Source organism: Sparus aurata, chromosome 19, assembly GCF_900880675.1.
Source record: "Sparus aurata chromosome 19, fSpaAur1.1, whole genome shotgun sequence".
Taxonomy (NCBI): domain Eukaryota; kingdom Metazoa; phylum Chordata; class Actinopteri; order Spariformes; family Sparidae; genus Sparus; species Sparus aurata.
Genome location: NC_044205.1, coordinates 12,404,676 through 12,423,756, shown reverse-complemented (window position 1 = coordinate 12,423,756; position 19,081 = coordinate 12,404,676). Strand labels below are relative to the sequence as shown.

The window sequence follows — 19,081 nt, the reverse complement described above, 5'->3', positions numbered from 1 at the left end:
TCTCCGTTTTAGCTGCAAGTTGATTTGGTAAGGTCAAATGTTACTGCTTTTTATATTTTCAATTGTTTAGATATTCCTGCTTTTAAAGATAAAACATGACACATTCTATTTGTTGGTTACACAAATTAGAAGTTGCTTCAGTGACATTTTATTACATCTATGATATCAATCTAACTCACAATGGTACATTTTGATTGTTCTTTTTCTTCTGTCAAATCCAGATGATGAGTGTCATGTCAGTCCTGTGTGTGAATCTGGTGACAGCCAACATGTTGCTGAGCCTCTTCTTTCTCTCAGGTGAGCTGTTTGTTCACTCACTTTTATTTGGAGACGTTGATTATTACAGTTCAGACAGCATTCATCATACTGGTGCTCAGTTTATCATCAATTTTATCTTCCACAGTTTGTTAATCATGAGTCTGCTTTACAGGTGCTTTGGCTGCTTGTACCCAGAAGTCAGGCCTCTTCATCACTGCACCAAAGAAGATGGAAGCACTGAGTGGATCTTGTTTGCAAATCCCATGTAGCTTTAGAGCTGAACAAGAACAAGACTTTGACAGCAGCAGAGAAATCTTTGGAGTATGGATTAAGAGTGACCCCAAATTTAAAGACTATCCAAACAATGTGATTTCCAACAGCAGTAGGACAAATAACATCTATCCAATGAAGATAACTGGAAACCTGAGAGAGAGAAATTGCACCACTTTATTTTCCAGTTTAAACACTAGTTACACAGACACATACTACTTCAGGATTGAGAACAGCCCATTCAAGGCAATAGCTTCTTGTAATCCTCTTCAAATAACAGTTGAAGGTAAGAGAGTTTAGTTTGTATCCGTCAGTTCATAATGTTGTCACAGCTGAAGGCTTAAAAAGCCATGAATCTTAACCTGACTGGGATTTTTTCATTGCTATTAATCGCCCTCATATGTGAAGACATGTTTAGAAAAAAGGGAAGTCTCCTGTGGTGAAATTATTATAGGATAAATTCTACAACAAGGTATAAATATCAACAATAACTTTAATGTCTGATGATGAAGCTGACTGAATTTAATGTAAAAGGCTCAAATTTGAACCTATGTAACAAATTGAACTGTACTGAATTTTTCAATGTAAAATATGTGTGCGATTTGAACCCACAGATTCTCCTCGTCGCCCCACAATTGAGATCTCAGGTGATCTGAAGGAGAAGGAGTCTGTCACTATAACCTGCTCAGCTTTCACTCCCTGTCCACACTCCCCTCCTAAACTCACCTGGAATCTCCAACAAGACTCTCACAACAAAATAGAGGAAAACACAGATGGAACCTTTACAACTAAAATCCAGGAGACCATCACTCTGTCAGACCAACATGATGGATACAACATCAGCTGTTCTGCCAAATATCCTGTGAATGAAGGAAAACATGTCAAGACAGCAGAGGAGACAAAGACTCTCAGTGTTTCATGTAAGACAACCAGAGTTTGTTATTGGATCCTGTCAGCACATGATACAAATAAAGGATCTTATTCAGGCTCTGATGTTACTCTCATATCTCACATCTCTGTCACATTTTCCTCAGATGCTCCTAAAGACACCTCAGTGTCCATCAGTGCATCAGCAGGTAGCTGGGTGAACCTGACCTGCTCCAGCAGAGCCAAGCCTCCCGTCAGCAGCTTCACCTGGTTCAGGAACAGCAAAGATGGACTGATGACTGTAGCTGAAGGACACTTTTACAGCCTCAACGTTAGAGATGGAGGATATTATTACTGTGTGGCCACAAATGATCTCGGGAACCAGGCGTCATCACAGATTCACTTTAATAGTTCAGGTAAATATAGAACTGACAGAATCTGATCATTTTAATTCATGCTCTTTTCTTCTTTTCTGCTTCTGCTTTGCTTCTTTGTTTGTTCATTTGCTAATTTGTTTACCCTGTACTGAATATTAATTGAATGATTCTAGATTAATGAACTATATCCTCGAGAGAAAAGAGCTGCTAAGCATCTCATGGCGGTTGGAGAGCATTTATTGTTGAATAAAGTTTGTTCCATTAAAATTAAAATTCAGCTTTGTGAGAACTCAGTCATGGAAAGATGCTCTGAAAACATTCCAGCTGAGTCACTTTGACTCTCAGTGTTTCATGTTAGACATTTTATTTTGGTTCATGAAGTGCTGAAGGTCGTGTTTTATGATGTACAAGTTTACATTTGAGGTTAACAGAAGGAATTAAAGTTCAGGATGTTTCAGAGTCGTAACATTTTCCATTAAGGAGAAGCTGACCGTGCTGTCTTGTTACAGAGTTTGGGCTTTCTGTCTACGTTACAGTGAAGATCCTGGGAGTCATCATGCTCTACAGTGCAATCGTCATCTTTGAGTGGTGAGACCAACTTTTCTATGATGTGATCATTTCCAGCTACAGACTTATTGTTCTCTTTAAAATGTTTCACTTGTATTACTGTTTATTTATTCCATCTCTTTTTCTTTCAGCTGCTTCAGATCAAGATGCTGCAACAAACCAGTGAAGGTAAGCTGCTAGATGAGGACAGCTACATTATTCTGTCAACAGTCAGTTGTCTTCATCTCATTAAGGAGAGCTAATCTCACTTTATATCAGACTTTGATTTACCAAGACAAGCTCAAGGTGCTGCTGGCATTTCTCTTTGAGCTGCATTAAACTCACTGCAGAGAACAACACCTCTCTCTCTCTCTCTCTCTCTTTGAGTGAATGACGGAGTGAGTGTGCTGAGTGGTGTGAGAACGACTGTTTTGAGTTGTTTCAGTCTATTTCTAATCCTTTTGCTGTCTTTTTTCCTTTTTTTTATGGTTTAGTGTAGTCGTGTTGGTGTGTTTTTTGGGGTTTTTTAGGGTGTTTTTGTGAGTTTGCCGGTCAGGCTTTGTCTGGCTGGTTGGCGCCTCACACACAACGGTGGTCGGCGGCGGTGATCTCTCCCGGTTGTCGCGGAGACACGGCATCAAGGTGGGGGCTGGGTCTCCGTACACCGTGGAGGAGGTCGCCTTAGCTGTGGGAGAGGTGGTCGGATTTGAGAGCATCAAATCGGCCTCTCGCATTAACAGCGCCGTGGTTATGTTTCTGGATGAAGTGAGGAAAGTGGAGCAGGTGGTTGAATGTGGAATTGTTGTTAGAGACACTTTCACTCCGGTGTTTCCACTAGTGAGTCCTGCCAAAAAAATAATGATCTCCAACGCTCCGCCGTTTATAAAAAACGAGGATCTGTCCACAGCGCTGTCCCGGTACGGACAGCTGGTGTCCCCCATAAAGATGGTTCCGTTGGGATGCAGATCACAGAAGCTAAAGCACGTCGTCTGTCACAGAAGGTCTGTTCACATGCTGCCAAAAGATGCTACTTCTCTCCTGAACCTGACTCTAACTTTTAATATTGAGGGGTTTAATTATGTCATCTTTGTAACTTCAGAGACAATGAAGTGCTTTGGGTGTGGGGCTGAGGGGCACGGCAGGAGGCCGGCGGTTCGGGCTCGGATCGGCCGGCGGCTCGGGACGGGCTCGGATCGGCCGGCAGGGGAAGCCGGCGACTCGGGACCGAGTCCGCCGGCGGTGGAGGCCGGCGGCTCGGGACCGGGTCTGCCGGTGACAGAGGCTGCTGTCTCGGGTTCGGATCGGCCGGTGGCGGGGGTGGTGGCGGATCGAGCTGAGCAGGAGCATCCAGGTGAGACATGCTCACCTGTTGCATCCCAGGATGCAGAGAAAACTGGGCAAGATGGGTTAAACATGCAGGAGGGTCAGACTGTAAAAGGAACGAGCGATAATTCAGTGAAAAAGAAACAAATGGAAGAAAAGGAAGGGCAGAAAGTGTACAGTAATGGTGACAGTGTTTTATATAACGTGGTGATTGAGGACATCTGTGATGACACAGGTCTCACAGTAAAAACGAACAAACGGAAAAAATGGGGTGGTAGAAAGACGCAGAACGAGGCTAAAACAAGGAGGGTGCTCCAAGCTGCCTCTGAGGAGGAAGAGGAGGAGGAAGAGCTGACTGCCTCTCAGGCAGCGCAAACTGCCTCATATTCTGTAGAGGCCATCAAACAGTTTTTAGCACAGACTAAAGGTCAGAGGCATGTTCAGCTGCAGCACTTCTTCCCAAATCTCACTGGTTTTATTGGATCTGTGGCTCAGTTCAGGAGACAGGATGCTTTTGATAAACTGGAGGTGTTCAGGCTAAAGAAACTGGTGACCAAAGCCAGAGCTATCTGCAGTGGTACTGGTGTGGATGGTGTTGCTGATAACGATGACGGTGATGATGATGATGATGAAGAGGAGTATTATGAGGATTTTTAAATACATCCTCCTCTTAATTGTTGTCTGTCTCTCTGTTAGAGCCGCAGAATCAAATAAAACCATGGCAGATATTAACATTGGGTCCATTAACATTAATGGAGCACGTAGTGCCGCAAAGAGAGCCTCTGTTTTTAAACTGTTCCAGTTTTTAAACTGTTCCAGTTAAAAAACCTGGATGTGGTGTTTGTCCAGGAAACCCACAGTGACTCTGCCAACGAGGGGGACTGGAAGAGGGAGTGGCCAGGGGAGGTCTTCCTCAGCCACAAGCGGTCCAACAGTGCCGGGGTGGGGATCCTCTTCTCCAGAGCTTTTACTCCTCGCTCTGTGGAGGTGATGGACATCATGTCCGGACACATTTTAAGGGTGAACGCTCTATATGAAAATGTAAAAGTTGTTTTTATTTGTGTTTATGCCCCGGTTTTAAGTGCTGAAAGGATGAACTTTTTAAATGTTTTATGTGATGTTGTACACAAGTGTGCTGAAGATTATTTATTCTTGGGTGGTGATTTTAACTGCACTGAGGATTTTAAACTAGACAGGAATCATCTGGAGCCTCATCCTGCTTCCTCTACCCGGCTCAGGCGTCTCATGGAGACTCATGAACTGAAGGATGTGTGGAGAGGTTTTAACAGCACGACTAAACAGTACACCTGGACTCACTGCAGAGACAACGTCCTGTCTCTGGCCAGGCTGGACCGCTTTTACTGTTTTAAACATCATTTTAGTATTTTTAAAAACTGTCACATCACCCCAGTTGGTGTGTCAGATCACTTTCTGGTGCAGTGCTGTTTTTACATTCGAAATGTGAAGACCTCCAGCGCTTATCGGCATTTTAACACAGCTCTTTTATCAGATCGTTCTTTTAGAGAGGCTTTTAGTTTTTTATGGGTTTTACACAGGGAAAAGAAATCCTCTTTCTCCTCAGTGCAGCAGTGGTGGGATATTGGGAAAACCCTGATTCAACAATTTTGTAAACAGTATACTCGCAATGTCACCAAGTACATTACCAGATCCCTTCAGGACCTGGAGACTGAGGTACAGATGTTACTGGGCTGTACAGGAGATCAGGGGAATGTTGAAGTCCTTAAAAGTAAAGGCTGCTTTAGCCAACCTGTTGGGTGTAACCGCACAGGGAGCTCTGGTCCGCTCACGCGTCCTGAACGCCTCCCTGATGGACGCCCCCACACAGTTTTTCTTTGGCCTGGATCGCAGGAACGGCCAGAGGAAGATCATACATTGTCTGCGCTCCGGAGATGGCTCCTCTTTCACCGAAACCAACGACATCAGAAGGTACGCCACCCAGTTCTACAAAGGACTGTACAACACGGAGCTGGTGGAAGACCCAGAGCTGGACGCCTCCTTCCTGTCCGACGTACCACAGGTAGAGGCAATAACCAATAGCCAACTGGACGCCGAGCTGACCGTCGAAGAGCTCCATATGGCCCTCATGAGCCTAGCCAACGGGAAGGCTCCAGGCATCGACAGTCTACCTGTGGACTTTTACAAGGCTTTCTGGCCGATACTGGGTCGGGACATGTTGGAGGTGTTCCAGGACAGCTTTCAGGGCGGGCGTCTACCTTTGAGCTGAAGGAGAGCCGTCATCACACTGCTTCCAAAGAAAGGAGACTTACAACACATAAAGAACTGGAGGCCGGTCTCTCTGCTGTGTGGGGACTACAAGATCCTGTCCAAGGCGCTGGCGTTGAGGCTCAGGGAGGTGATGGCTGAGGTCATCCATGTGGACCAGACTTACTGTGTGCCCAGCAGGCTGATAAGTGACAACGTCACTTTAATTCGGCACGTTTTGGAAGTCTCCGGCTCATTGGCTGTAGATACTGGTCTTATTTCCACAGACCAGGAGAAGGCTTTCGACCAGGTTGAACACAAATACCTGTGGCGGACGCTCAGTGCGTTCGGGTTCAGCCCAGGTTTTATAGCCAGGATCCAGGTACTGTACCGTGAGGTTGCGAGCATACTGAAAATAAATGGTGGTCTGGCTGCCCCTTTTGAGGTCCAGAGGGGGGTGCGGCAGGGGTGCTCGCTGTCAGGAATGTTGTATTCTCTGGCCATCGAACCCCTGCTGCACAAACTCAGACAAGAGCTAACGGGAGTGGCAGGCTGAAGAGGTGGAGGTGGCTCTTGCCGAGTGTGTCATTCAGAGGACGGACACTGATCATTAATAGTCTGGTGTCCTCCTTTTTATGGCACCGGCTGGCTTGTGTCGACCCCCCCTCAAATCTGCTCTCAGAGGTCCAGAAGATCCTGGTGGACTTCTTCTGGGACAGACTGCACTGGCTTCCACAGGCTCTCCTCTTCCTTCCGAAGGAGGAGGGAGGACAGGGAGTGGTGCACCTGGCCAGCAGGGGCGCCGCTTTCAGGCTCCAGTTCATCCAGAGGCTGCTGTATGGACCAAAGGACCTGGTGTGGAGGCCTCTGGCTCGGCTGGTCCTGCAGCGTGTCGGTTCCCTGGGATTACAAGACTCTGTGTTCTTAATGGATTTTAAAACTGTGAGGTTTGCCTGGTTTTTACCGTGGACTTTTCACCATGTGGAGGCTGCTGCAGAAACAGAGGGGTCAACACGACTCTCTCTTCTGGCTGCTGCAGGAGCCGCTGGTCCACGGAGGATGCCTGAGCGCCCCCTGCTGGGTGGGAGCAGCAGTCACAGAGGCCTTCAGCAGAGCAGGGATTTTAACACTGGGAAATATGGTCACCTTCACTGGACCTGAGTTAAAGAATGCAGTGGGCCTGGCGGCTGGTCTGGGAGGAAGGTCGGAGAGGATCGTGGGCAGACTGCTGGACCACTGGAGGAGCTGTCTGACGGGGCATGAGCACCTCCTGCTGACGGACTACAGCAGTGGCGTGACCGTCCCTCGCCCTGACGACCCGTTCCCTCCTCTCAGTGCCCGTCCCTGTTGGATGGACGGTCAGAGCTGTGACCGCAGACAGTGTGAGGTGAACCTGCAGGAGGCAAAGGGCAAAGCTCTGTCTGTTCTGATGGTGGAGTGCTTGCACAGACAGAGGATACAGCATCGGGCCGACTCGCCCTGGAGAGCTCACCTGGGCTCAGGTGAGGAGGTCCGGCCCGAGAGGAGGAGCCTGTACAAACCTCCGCTCACAAAGAGGGGGGCTGACCTGCAGTGGAGGCTGATTCATGGGATTTTAGCAGTAAACGCATTCATTTCCATCATGAACCCTGCTGTCTCAGACAAGTGTCCCTTCTGTGGTGCCGTAGAGACAGTGTTCCACTGCTTCTCAGAGTGTGCTCGGCTCGGCCCTCTCTTCTCTTTGCTGGGCAGACTGTTCAGGAAGGCAGGGGAGGTCTTCTCTGTACAGACATTCATCCTGGGCTTCAGGTACAAGAAGATGACCAAATACAAGTGCCAGCTGCTGAACTTTATTCTGGGGCAGTCAAAGATGGCTGTGTACGTCAGCAGAAAGAGGAAGGTAGAGGACGGTGTCGATGCTGACGTTGTTTTATTGTTCAGCAGGATGGTCAAAGCCAGAATCATGATCGATTTTAAGTACTATAAGGAGATGCAGGACTTGGACCAGTTTAAGCTGACATGGACTCACGGACTTGTTCTGTGTGGTGTTAAGGAGCATCAGCTCACATTTTCAGATCAGTTGATCTGATCTGTTTGTGTTTTTTTATCTATTTATTCAGTTTTAATTAGTGTAACCGGATTTTCAGAAGACGAGGCTTTTAATATACTGGAGGTGTACAGGCTAAAAAAACTGGTGACGAAAGCCAAAGCTATCTGTAATGGTAACTGGTGTGGATGGTGTTGATGATGATGATGATGATGATGATGATGATATTAATATCGGGTCCATTAACATTAATGGGGTACATAGTGACGCAAAGAGAGCTTCTGTCTTTAAACTGTTCGAGTTAAAAAACCTGGATGTGGTGTTTGTCCAGGAAACCCACAGTGACTCTGTCATTGAGGGGGAGTGGAGGAGGGAGTGGCCAGGGGAGGTCTTCCTCAGCCACACAAGGTCCAACAGTGCTGGGTGGGAATCCTCTTCTCCAGAACCTTTAGTCCGCGCTCTGTGGAGGTGCTGGACATCATGTCTGGGCTCATTTTAAGGGTGAACGCTCTCTATAAACGCTCTCTGTGTTTATGCTCCGGTTTTAAGTACTGAGAGGATGAACTTTTTAAATGTTCTATGTGATGTTGTTCATGACTGTGCTGATGATTATTTATTCTTGGGTGGTGATTTTAACTGCACTAAGGATTATGAGTTAGACAGGAATCATCTGGAGAAAAGAAATCCTCATTCTCCTCAGCGCAGCTGTGGTGGGATATTGGGAAAACCCAGATTCAGCAATTTTGTAAACAGTATACTCGCAATGTCACCAAGCACATTACCAGATCCTTTCAGGACCTGGAGACTGAGGTACAGATGTTATTAGGCTGTTATTGAGTCAGGACATGTTGGAGGTGTTCCAGGACAGCTTTCAGGGTGGAGTTTTACCTTTGAGCTGTAGGAGAGCGATTGTTACACTGCTCCCAAAAAAAGGTGACTTACAGGAACTAAAGAACTGGAGGCCGGTCTCTCTGCTGTGTGGGGACTACAAGATCCTGTCCAAGGCGCTGGTGTTGAGGCTCAGGGAGGTGATGGCTGAGGTCATCCATGTGGACCAGACTTACTGTGTGCCCAGCAGGCTGATAAGTGACGTCACTTTAATTCGGCATGTTTCGGAAGTCCCCGGCTCATTGGCTGTAGATACTGGTCTTATTTCCATAGACCAGGAGAAGGCTTTTGACCGGGTTGAACTCAAATACCTGTGGCGAACGCTCAATGCATTCAGGTTCAGCCCAGGTTTTATAGCCAGGATCCAGGTACTGTACCGTGACGTTGCGAGCATACTGAAAATAAACGGTGGTCTGGCTGCACCTTTTGCAGTCCAGAGAGGGGTGCGGCAGGGGTGCTCGCTGTCAGGGATGTTATATTCTCTGGCAATCGAACCCCTGCTGCACAAACTCAGACAAGAATTAACAGGAGTGGTTTTCCCTGGATGTCCTGCAGCTGTAAAGCTGTCAGCATATGCTGATGATGTGGTGGTGGTTTTAAATACACAGAGGGACATATGTGTTTCAGAGGAGAATGTGGGGCTTTTTAACAGACTGTCTTCAGCTAAAGTGAATTGGGAAAAAAGTGAAGCTGTTTCAGTGAAAAAAACTCTCTGAGTGAGTTGGTTTTACCGGGAGGGTTGTGTTGGAAGACGGGTGGGATAAAGTATCTGGGAGTGTTTTTAGGAGATGAACTGTTTTTAAGGAAGAACTGTGAGGGGGTCCTGGAGTCCTACAGGGCAGACTGAAGAGGTCGAGGTGGCTCTTGCTGAGTGTGTCATTCCGAGGACGGACACTAATTATTAATAGTCTGGTGTCCTCCTTTTTATGGTTCCGGCTGGCTTGGGTTGACCCCCTCTTGAATCTGCTCTTAGAGATCCAAAAGGTTCTGGTGGACTTCTTCTGGGACAGACTGCACTGGCTTCCACAGGCTCTCCTGTTCCTTCATAAAGAGGAGGGAGGACAGGGAATGGTGCACCTGGCCAGCAGGGGCGCTGCTTTCAGGCTCCAGTTCATTCAGAGGCTACTGTATGGACTGAAGGACCTGGTGTGGAGGCCTCTGGCTCAGCTGGTCCTGCACCGTGTCGGTGGTCTGGGACTACAGGACTCTGTGTTCTTAATGGATTCTAAAAATGTGAGGTTTCACACCCTGCCTGGTTTTTATCAAGGACTCTTCACCATGTGGAGGCTGCTGCTGAAACAGAGAGCTCAACATGACTCGGCTGGCTGCTGGAGGAGCTGCTGGTCCACGGAGGATGCCTGAGCGCCCCCTGCTGGGCGGGAGCAGCAGTCACAGAGGCTGAAAGCCTCTGTGACTGCTGCTTTTTTTTTTTTTTTTTTTTTTTTTTTTAGTGAACAAGGGGTACATATATTCGACTCAATTAGAGGATCCAAAGGCTTTGTGGAGAAGATATAGTGGATAAATAAAAATTCACAAAGAGGATCTTAAGGCTCTGTAGAGAGCTACAGTCCGGATGGCCTTTCTGTGCGTTAGTCCTGATAGTGCATCAAAGTATATCCTCATTTCATTTTTAAATTGGTGTATATTGGGTTTTCTTTCAGTCCATTTGCATTTATGTACATAAAATCGTCCAAGTGATATAAAAAGGTTTAACAAAAATACATGACTTTGGTCCATAACTTTTTCTCCAAAGTGAAAAATAACATCCCTTTTTTGCAGGCTGATCTTAATTCCACATAGCAATTCAAACATATTTTCAACATCAATCCAGAAGAACTTTACATAGATACAATCAAAAAATAAATGTACAATCGTTTCTGTCTCAGCTTTACAGAATACACAGGAATCAGAGAGATCAGGTCTGTATTTTTTGAGAAAATGGTTCGTTGGGTAAATTAGGTGTATCATTTTATAATGAACATCTTTCACCTTATTGTTGATCAAATATTTTTTATAGTAAGTCCATACCAATTTCCAATTAATTCCATCCAAAAGACCATTCCAATAACTTTTGGCACGAGAATTAATAGAGCATTGCAACATATGTCTAAACAATTTATTATTGCATTTTTTATCTTTAATATTGATGCCATTCAGCAGGATATCAGTCTTCCAAATTGGTTGTTCAGTAAACACAATGCTGCCTTGTAATAGTCTTAAGAAGCATGTTGGTATCGCATCAAACACTATACAATATTCTCGTGCCGGTATTGGAATACCAAAGGTCTTTAAAAATTCTGCGTATGAAAGTAATTGACCATTCTCATTGAGCAATTGTGATATGAACAGAATCTTGTTTTTTATCCAGTTATCAAAAAAGATTGATTTATTTTTATATCTGATGTTTTTATTGTTCCAAATTAAGTGTTTGTGGGGAGAGAAATTATGTTTGTATATAAGAAGCCAATATAAAAGCGCCTGCCTGTGAAAATTAGATAGCCGAATCGGGAGTTTATTTATGTCAAAGTCACATTTGAGAAGAAATTCTATACCACCTATTTTTTCAAAAATAAGATTGGGAAATAAGTACCATAATTTATCTTTATTTTGGATGTAATGTTTAATCCAGTTTACCTTAAAGACTATGTTAGATGAATGAAAGTCCAGCATATTTAATCCTCCTTGACAGTCTGAATTACATAACACACTCCTCTTTAGGTAGTGAGACTTGTTTCTCCATAGAAAGTTGAATAAGGTAGAATCTATTTGTTTTTCAATTGATTTGGGTACATCTAATACTTTCGCTGGATAAACAAGACGTGATAAACCTTCAGTTTTGGACAAAAGTACCCGACCTTTGAGTGATAAATCCCTCATGAGCCACATGTTAAATTTATTTTTAATTTTTGGAATAAGGGCTTGGAAGTTTGATTCTATTCTGTTTGTTTGATTTTTACAAATATTTATTCCTAAATATGTTACTTCCTCTTTAACAGGAATACCTTCAATTTCTTCTGATTGAATATTGCCATCTTTAAGAGGAAAAAGAGTGCACTTTTTAATGTTTAGACTTAGACCTGTCACTTTAGAGAACAGATTAAGACAATTTATGATTTTCTTAATCTGCATTTCGTCCTTTAAAAAGATAGCAGTATCATCAGCCAGCTGGCAACATTTAATTTCTTTACCTAAAATTTGAATACCTTGAAAGGAATCATTATATATATGTAGGGCCATTGTTTGCATGACCAAAAGAAACAAGAAAGGGGCTGCTGGATCTCCTTGTTTTATACCCCGAGAGATGTTGAACCTGTGAGTGGTCCCCCATGGAAGTTTAACTGAGCTGTTGCACTCACTATATAAAGTTTGTATTGCCCTTTTAAAGTACTGACCAAACCCAAAGAAATCTAACACCTCCGATAAGAACTCATGCTTTACAGTGTCAAAAGCTTTATATATGTCTATGAATAATATATAACTGTTGTCTGCGATGTATTCATTGTAGTCAATCAAATCTAAGATCAGACGAATATTGTTGCTTATGTGTCTGCCTTGCATAAATCCAGACTGACCATCGTCTATAAGTGTGTCTAAACAAAATTTTAATCTTTCTGCAAAGATGTGAGACAATAATTTTGCGTCATTGTTAATTAAAGTTATTGGTCGCCAATTCTCAATCTGTAGTCGATCTTTATTGGGCTTAGGTATCAAGGTGATTAGGCCTTGGCACATTGTTGCAGGAAGCTTACCGATTTCTATGGCCTCCTTCAAAACACATAATAAAAATTCAGAAATGTGGTCTTGGAATGCCTTATAAAACTTGCTGGAAAGTCCATCGTTCCCTGGGGATTTATTATCTTTTAAGCATCTAATATTATTTTCAATTTCTCTTAGGGATAAATCTTGATCACAAAATTTTTTCTGCGTTTGGTCAATGCATCGTGCCTTGTTATATATAGAAGAAAAAAAATGAGATGGGCTATAAATGTCATTTGGTTCAGAATATAAGTTTTTATAAAACTCTTCCACAGCTTTAGAAATTTTTTGAGGGTTTTCAGAGATCTGCTGATCAACTTTGAGTTTATACATGTTATTCACAGAAGCATTTATTTTTTCTAGATTATGAAAATATTTGGTATTTTTTTCACCGTGTTCCATCCATTTCCGTCTGGAACGGATAAATGCACCACGTGCCATATTTTGATATATATTGTCCAAATCAGATTGTAGCTCAGCTAACCTGTTGATTTCAATCTGAGAGAGTGTGTTATTTTCATAAATAGAAATTATATCCTTTAAAATAGTCTCTTGTTTAGTTCTTTTTTCCTTAGCCAATTCCTTTCCCCTTTTAATTGCCATGTTACGAATCAAAAATTTTGTATATTCCCAGTGTTTGCCATATATTTTCTCTTCTTGAGCTTTCTTCCAATTATCATGTATGAATTCTATGACTTTTTCTTTGAAAGACTTATCACACAAAAGTGTATTGTTTAATTTCCAGTAGTCAGAATTACCTTTAACTGGAAGGTTCCTTATATACAATGTCAACGAAACAATTTTGTGATCCGTGAGTATTGAAGGTTCTATTTTGGTTTCCTTTACTTTATCTATTAAATCATTTGAGATAAGCCAAAAGTCAATCCTGGATCTCTTTGATAAATCTTTGTTATTCCAAGTGAACTGGATTTGAGATGGGTTCCTTAATCTCCATATATCACAACAGTTTAATTGTAAACATAGGTTATTAAATTCTCCACATGGGCTCCTCAAAGGTCTTTGTGGGTGACAGTCAATTATGGGATCATTGATGCAATTCCAGTCACCTCCAAATATCAATTTAGCATTCATGAAGGAGTTTAATAAGATAGTGATTTCTTCTTCAAATTCTTCAAAGAGGATTGTGTTTCTATGACTGCTGTTGTACCCATATATATTTCCCAGAATGAAAATTTCATTCATAAATTCAATAACTAAAATTAACCATCTTCCAGAGTTATGAGCAATGTTTTTGAGGATTTTTCCTTGAAAGGATCCTTTCAATATAGCTACACCAGCAGAATTACTATTGCCATAAGCCATCCAAATATTATCACCCCACTGATTTTTCCAAAAATTTAAGTCTGCAGCTAATGCATGTGTTTCTTGTAGAAAATAAAAATCTGCTTTCAAGCTTTTACAAAACAAAAAAACAGCCTTCCTCTTAGTCTGTTCTCGAATACCCCTCACATTAAATGAAAAAAATGACAAAGACATATGAATCAAAAAAACACTAGGTTATCTAGATAGTTTCGAAGTTTTCCAAAAACAAAACAATATGGAAATGACCCTTTTCACCCCCAAATATTAGTAAGCTGAACAATCAAGTATGGGCTAAATTAAACTGTGTATCTTTAACCATAACATTGCCCATATCTTCGAAATCTCTGGTTTAAGAGTAATACTATACTTTCAATGAACATATATAATAACAAATGAACGGTAGTGAGTAACCTGTAAGGCAAGGTATTATCATTTTAACTTTTTCTTTGTTTTAGATGTTAAACATGTATTACTGTTTCACACTCTAATTTCTATGCCATCAATGATGGCTTTGGCCCCTACAAAGAATGCTTTTTTCCCCTGCTTACGTGCCTCTTCGATTTGTGGCCACAGCTTGTTGCGTATTTCTTTGTCTTTTGTAGTTAGATCTTCTCCGAATTTCAATTTCTTAGCCTTGAGAAAGCCAGAGTCCTTTGCAGCTTTCCACAACATTTCTTTCGTCGATCTGCATGTGAATCTTGTTATCACCGGTCGAGTCTTGCCGCTCTCTTTTCTTCCAATCCTATGGCTCACATCAATGTGGAAGCGTAGGTCTCCTCCTGCGTCCGGGATGACTGCTCTGCAGACGTCTACCATGCGCTGTTTAACGTCCTCACCTTCCTGCTCCGGCAGACCGTACAGCCTCAGGTTCCATCTCCTGTGATAGCGCTCCATGTCGTTTATCTTGTCTTCCGCGGCCGTTATTCTTTTCTGATGAACGTCGCTGGCTTGCTTGACCGTTGCAACAACCATTTTCACGTCTTGGACTTCTTTATAGAGGAACTCTGACGTCTCCTTCAGGGCCTCAATGGTGTCAGTGTTTTTCTTTATCAGTAATGCAAGACTGTCGGCGTTTTCTTTTATCTTTTCCGCCACCAACCTCACAATGTTGTCTTGTAGTTCGGAGAGTGTCGGTTCAATTTTGCCTTTCTTTGTAACTGGGGTACTTGGCGCCGAATCCGGGCGCGGGTCGCCGCCCACCTCCATCTCGGAGCTGCCGGCATAAGAGTGCATGTCTCCCGTCTTCACAACTTCCATGTCGTTTTCAGTTGAATCTTCAATGAATGAAAGCGACTTGCATGCCTTGTTACCTTGATTTCTGTGTCTTTTCTCCGCCATTGTTATCAAGCTGTCCACTACCGTGTAAAAGTCCACTTCTTCCTATATGAGTTGAAATTTCAAATTGACGGTAGAGTTCAAAAAAGCGTCGAAGTCACTCCACGGTTGCTTATTCTACCAAAGGGCGACAAAAATAACAGGCGACAACTGTTCTGAGTGAGCAAAGTCCACTTTTAGGGTGAAAAAAAACATTTCCATCTGTTAGTGAAAAAGTTCTCCCTGCGCCTCGGCCGCCATCTTGCGCGCCTCCTCTCTGTGACTGCTGCTTCAGCGCACTGAAGTAGCTCCCCCGACGTCACCGCTGTAGAAAATAGTTCCCCTCAGAAGCAACGTAGCGTGCGCGTCACCGCTCTTTATAAGTTTGGCGCAGTGACTGTTTCGAGCACAGCAATGACGGCACCTCTAACTCATGAGCTGAGGGAAGTTGTACTTAAGTTGTGCATAATTTCTAAACAACTTCCTTCAATTAGGTTTCAGTATGATAATCAAGTGGCTTAATATGAGAACAGTTGTCACGTCACAAAACGTGTAAAACCATGGGTCTATCAAATCCAGTGTAAATGTTATTATGGTACAGTCGCCACTGACAAGTCTATTACAGAGCCTGATAGTTAATTAATGAGTGTTTTCTTTGTCAAAGTTTTGCACTGTTCAATTTGCAATGTTATGAAATGTAATTAATAATATTACATTTTATTTCTAAATAATACTTTGGCCTCTTTTCTAAGCATGTATTGGTATATAATAGTGTTATCTCCATGAAAAGTACTGAAACAGATGTATATGCAACAAAAAGAGGCAATTTATTATTTGGCCGGTAAAAAATTTACTTGGCCGGTAGATTCTTTCATCTACCGGTCCCCTTGGCAGGTGAGCCAAAAAGTTAGTTTACAGCCCTGCTTTCAGCAGAGCAGGGATTTTAACTCTGGGAGATATGATCACCTTTTCTGGACCTGATCTACAGAACACAACGGGTCTGGTGGCTGGTTTGGGGGGAAGGACAGAGAAGATTGTGGGCAGGCTGCTGGACCACTGCAGGAGCTGTCTGACGGGACATGAGCGCCTCCTGCTGACGGACTACAGTGGTGGCTGTCCCCCGCCCTGACGACCTTTTCTCCCCCTCAGTGTTGTCCCTGTTGGACAGACGGTCAGAGCTCAGTCAGACGGCGTGAGATGAACCTGCAGGAGGCCAAAGGTAATGCTCTGTCTGTTCTGATGGTGGAGTTTCTGAACAGACAGAGGATGCAGCGTCAGGCCGACTCGCCCTGGAGAGCTCACCTGGGCTTGGGTGAGGAAGTCCGGCCTGAGTGGAGGAGTCTGTACAAACCTCTGCTCACAAAGAGGGTGGCTGACCTGCAGTGGAGACTGATCCATGGGATTTTAGCAGTAAATGCCTTCATCTCCATGCTGAAACCTGCTGTCTCAGACAAATGTCCCTTCTGTGGTGCCGTAGAGACAGTGTTCCTCTGTTTCTCAGAGTGTGCTCGTCTGGACCCTCTGTTCAGGAAGGCAGGCTCGGTCTTCTCTGTACAAACGTTCATCCTGGGCTTCAGATACAGAAAGGCTGCTCAACATAAGTGTCAGCTGTTGAACTTCATTCTGGGACAGTCAGAGATGGCGGTGTATGTAAGCAGGAAGAGGAAGGTAGAGGACGGTGTGGACACTGATGTTGTATTATTGCTCAGCAGGATGGTCAAAGAGTCATGAATGGTTTTAAATGTTATAAAGAGATGCAGGACTTGGATCAATTCAGATTGATATGGACTCATGGACTCATTTTGTGTGGTTGATCTGACCTGTTTGTGTTTTATTATTTATTTAGTTTTAATCAAATGATGTGACCTGAATTTTAAATAGATTAATAATTCATACAGTTACTATTTAAAAATCAAAAATCTCTCTCTCTCTCTGTCTCTCTCTCTCAGGACACAGATGAAGCAGACTATGTCAACAGAGTGATTGAGATTGAAGCATCATGAAGGAGAAGAGGAAGACATCATGTTCACCATTAATGGAATATTTCTCTGTTTCATCATTAGTTTTTGTAACAATGAGCTGATTTATTGCATGTTTATATTAATCCCTTTTCTTCCGGTGTTTACTTATGCTTTCTTATTTCTTCTGTGACTAACATTTACACTTTTTAAGGATCCTCAAAGGTCTTTAAAGTTGACTTTTCCTTCATTGTTCATGAGGTTATCTGTATGTACTGTCTAGAGCTTGAATTCAGCTCTGTATGCTACTGCTGTAATATGTTTTGTCAAAGGTCATAACAAAAGAAGTTGTTAGGTAAAAAAAAAAAAAAAAAAAAAAAATGTAAAATGCAAAAGACAAGAAAAGATCAGGATGAAGATTTTATCCTGTGGGTAATGGGGGCGGGACTTGATAAGCTTTGGCTTCTCCCGCTTTTCCCTTTCGGCCATGTGTATTGTATTATTTGAACAATGATGAAATGTGATGTTTATGAATTGACATGCCCGAAATAAACAACATAAATAAACAACATAAATAAATAAATAAAAAAGAATGACACAAACAGCCTTTTTTACTCCAATAAGTTTATATTACAGCTGTAGTTGATCGTCACATGTTTGCTATAGTTACCTTGTGTGTAATTATGTAAATATAATCTCATTATTTGACCTGTATAAAGGTGCAATAGTCACTAATTACTAAAGTCTCAAAGACCAAGTTATAACAGTTAATTAGAAAGTATCTTGTGTTTTTGAGGATTTGAAGATTTCATTTGAAATAATTGGATCACTGTTGATGCAGATCAATCAGTGCTGTTGTTATTTTTTTTACATTTCTCTGTGCTGCAGGAATGACTTTAATAAAATATGAACTTGTGGCTCTGAGTCTCTGTCTGAGCTCTGATTAGCAGTGAGCTTTTTGTACATTAAGTCATGAGTGGTTCATACACCACCAGCTGGTCATGGTGACACTTTGAACTGCATCACTAGTCACCACAACAGACATGAGCAGTGATGCAGATTTTTGTGTTTGTGTCGGAGCTTTTAGAATTCATAGTTTGTCTCAAAATCATTTGATATCCTCAAAAAAGGCTGAATATCTCAATATAACAACCAGCATCAAGGTCATATCATTACTGAAGACTAAATGAATACTATGATTTGTTAGTTCAATGTTGCTGAACATGCTAATTTCAATGTTATTATTATTCACTAAAACACTCTTGGCTACATGAGGCTCGTGGTCATTCTATCATGTGTGTATGGTTTACATGTGGAGACGACTGCTGAATTAGAAGCAGTCATAGAATTTTATGGTTGATGAATTAAAGTTATTAAAGAGGAGTGTTGGACAGTAAACTGATGATGTCATGAACGGAGTGCTGAGAAAACAATGAGAACTTTTACTAAACAGGAAGTTCATCATTTCACTGTCAGTAAGGACATGGATTAATCATTAAAGTAGAACTGTAGATCTATGTAGCTGTAAAATGATCATTTCTGTAGACAAGTTAGACATTTAAAGTTTCAGCTCACCCATTTTATGATTTAACACGAACACTGTTAAGAGCTGTGTGCTGCACACAAAAATGACCAAAACTGGGTGATACCATGTATGAAATGATCTTTGTCTCATCGTTAACACTTCTGAATAACCATAAGCATTTGGTGTGAGATTGCATTTACATCGCTAAAGAGAAGTGGTGGGTTGAACCTGATGAAGTCATGAACAGAGCTCTGAGAAAAACCTGAGAACTTAAAGTAAACAGGGAAGTTGGTTTGCTGCTTCTGTCAACAAGTCCTCCACACAGCTCTCTGAAACTAAATGTCTTCATCATGTGTTCCACAACTGTGTTTATTGTCCATGTATTGACTATTTATTCTTTGACTGGGACAATTTCCTTCAGTTACTC

The 19,081-nt window shown here is 42.6% G+C and overlaps 1 protein-coding gene across 1 annotated transcript; it reads left to right on the top strand.

The window, feature by feature from the left end:
* The first annotated feature begins 224 nt into the window (after nucleotides 1–224).
* Nucleotides 225–17,271, top strand: LOC115570315 (myelin-associated glycoprotein-like). The gene is made up of 7 exons (XM_030398807.1): nucleotides 225–297; nucleotides 431–814; nucleotides 1,143–1,448; nucleotides 1,563–1,811; nucleotides 2,282–2,360; nucleotides 2,471–2,507; nucleotides 17,121–17,271. The coding sequence occupies exons 1-7, from the start codon at nucleotides 225–227 to the stop codon at nucleotides 17,172–17,174; spliced, it is 1,182 nt and encodes a 393-aa protein (XP_030254667.1). The 3' UTR covers nucleotides 17,175–17,271.
* Nucleotides 17,272–19,081: the final 1,810 nt, after the last annotated feature.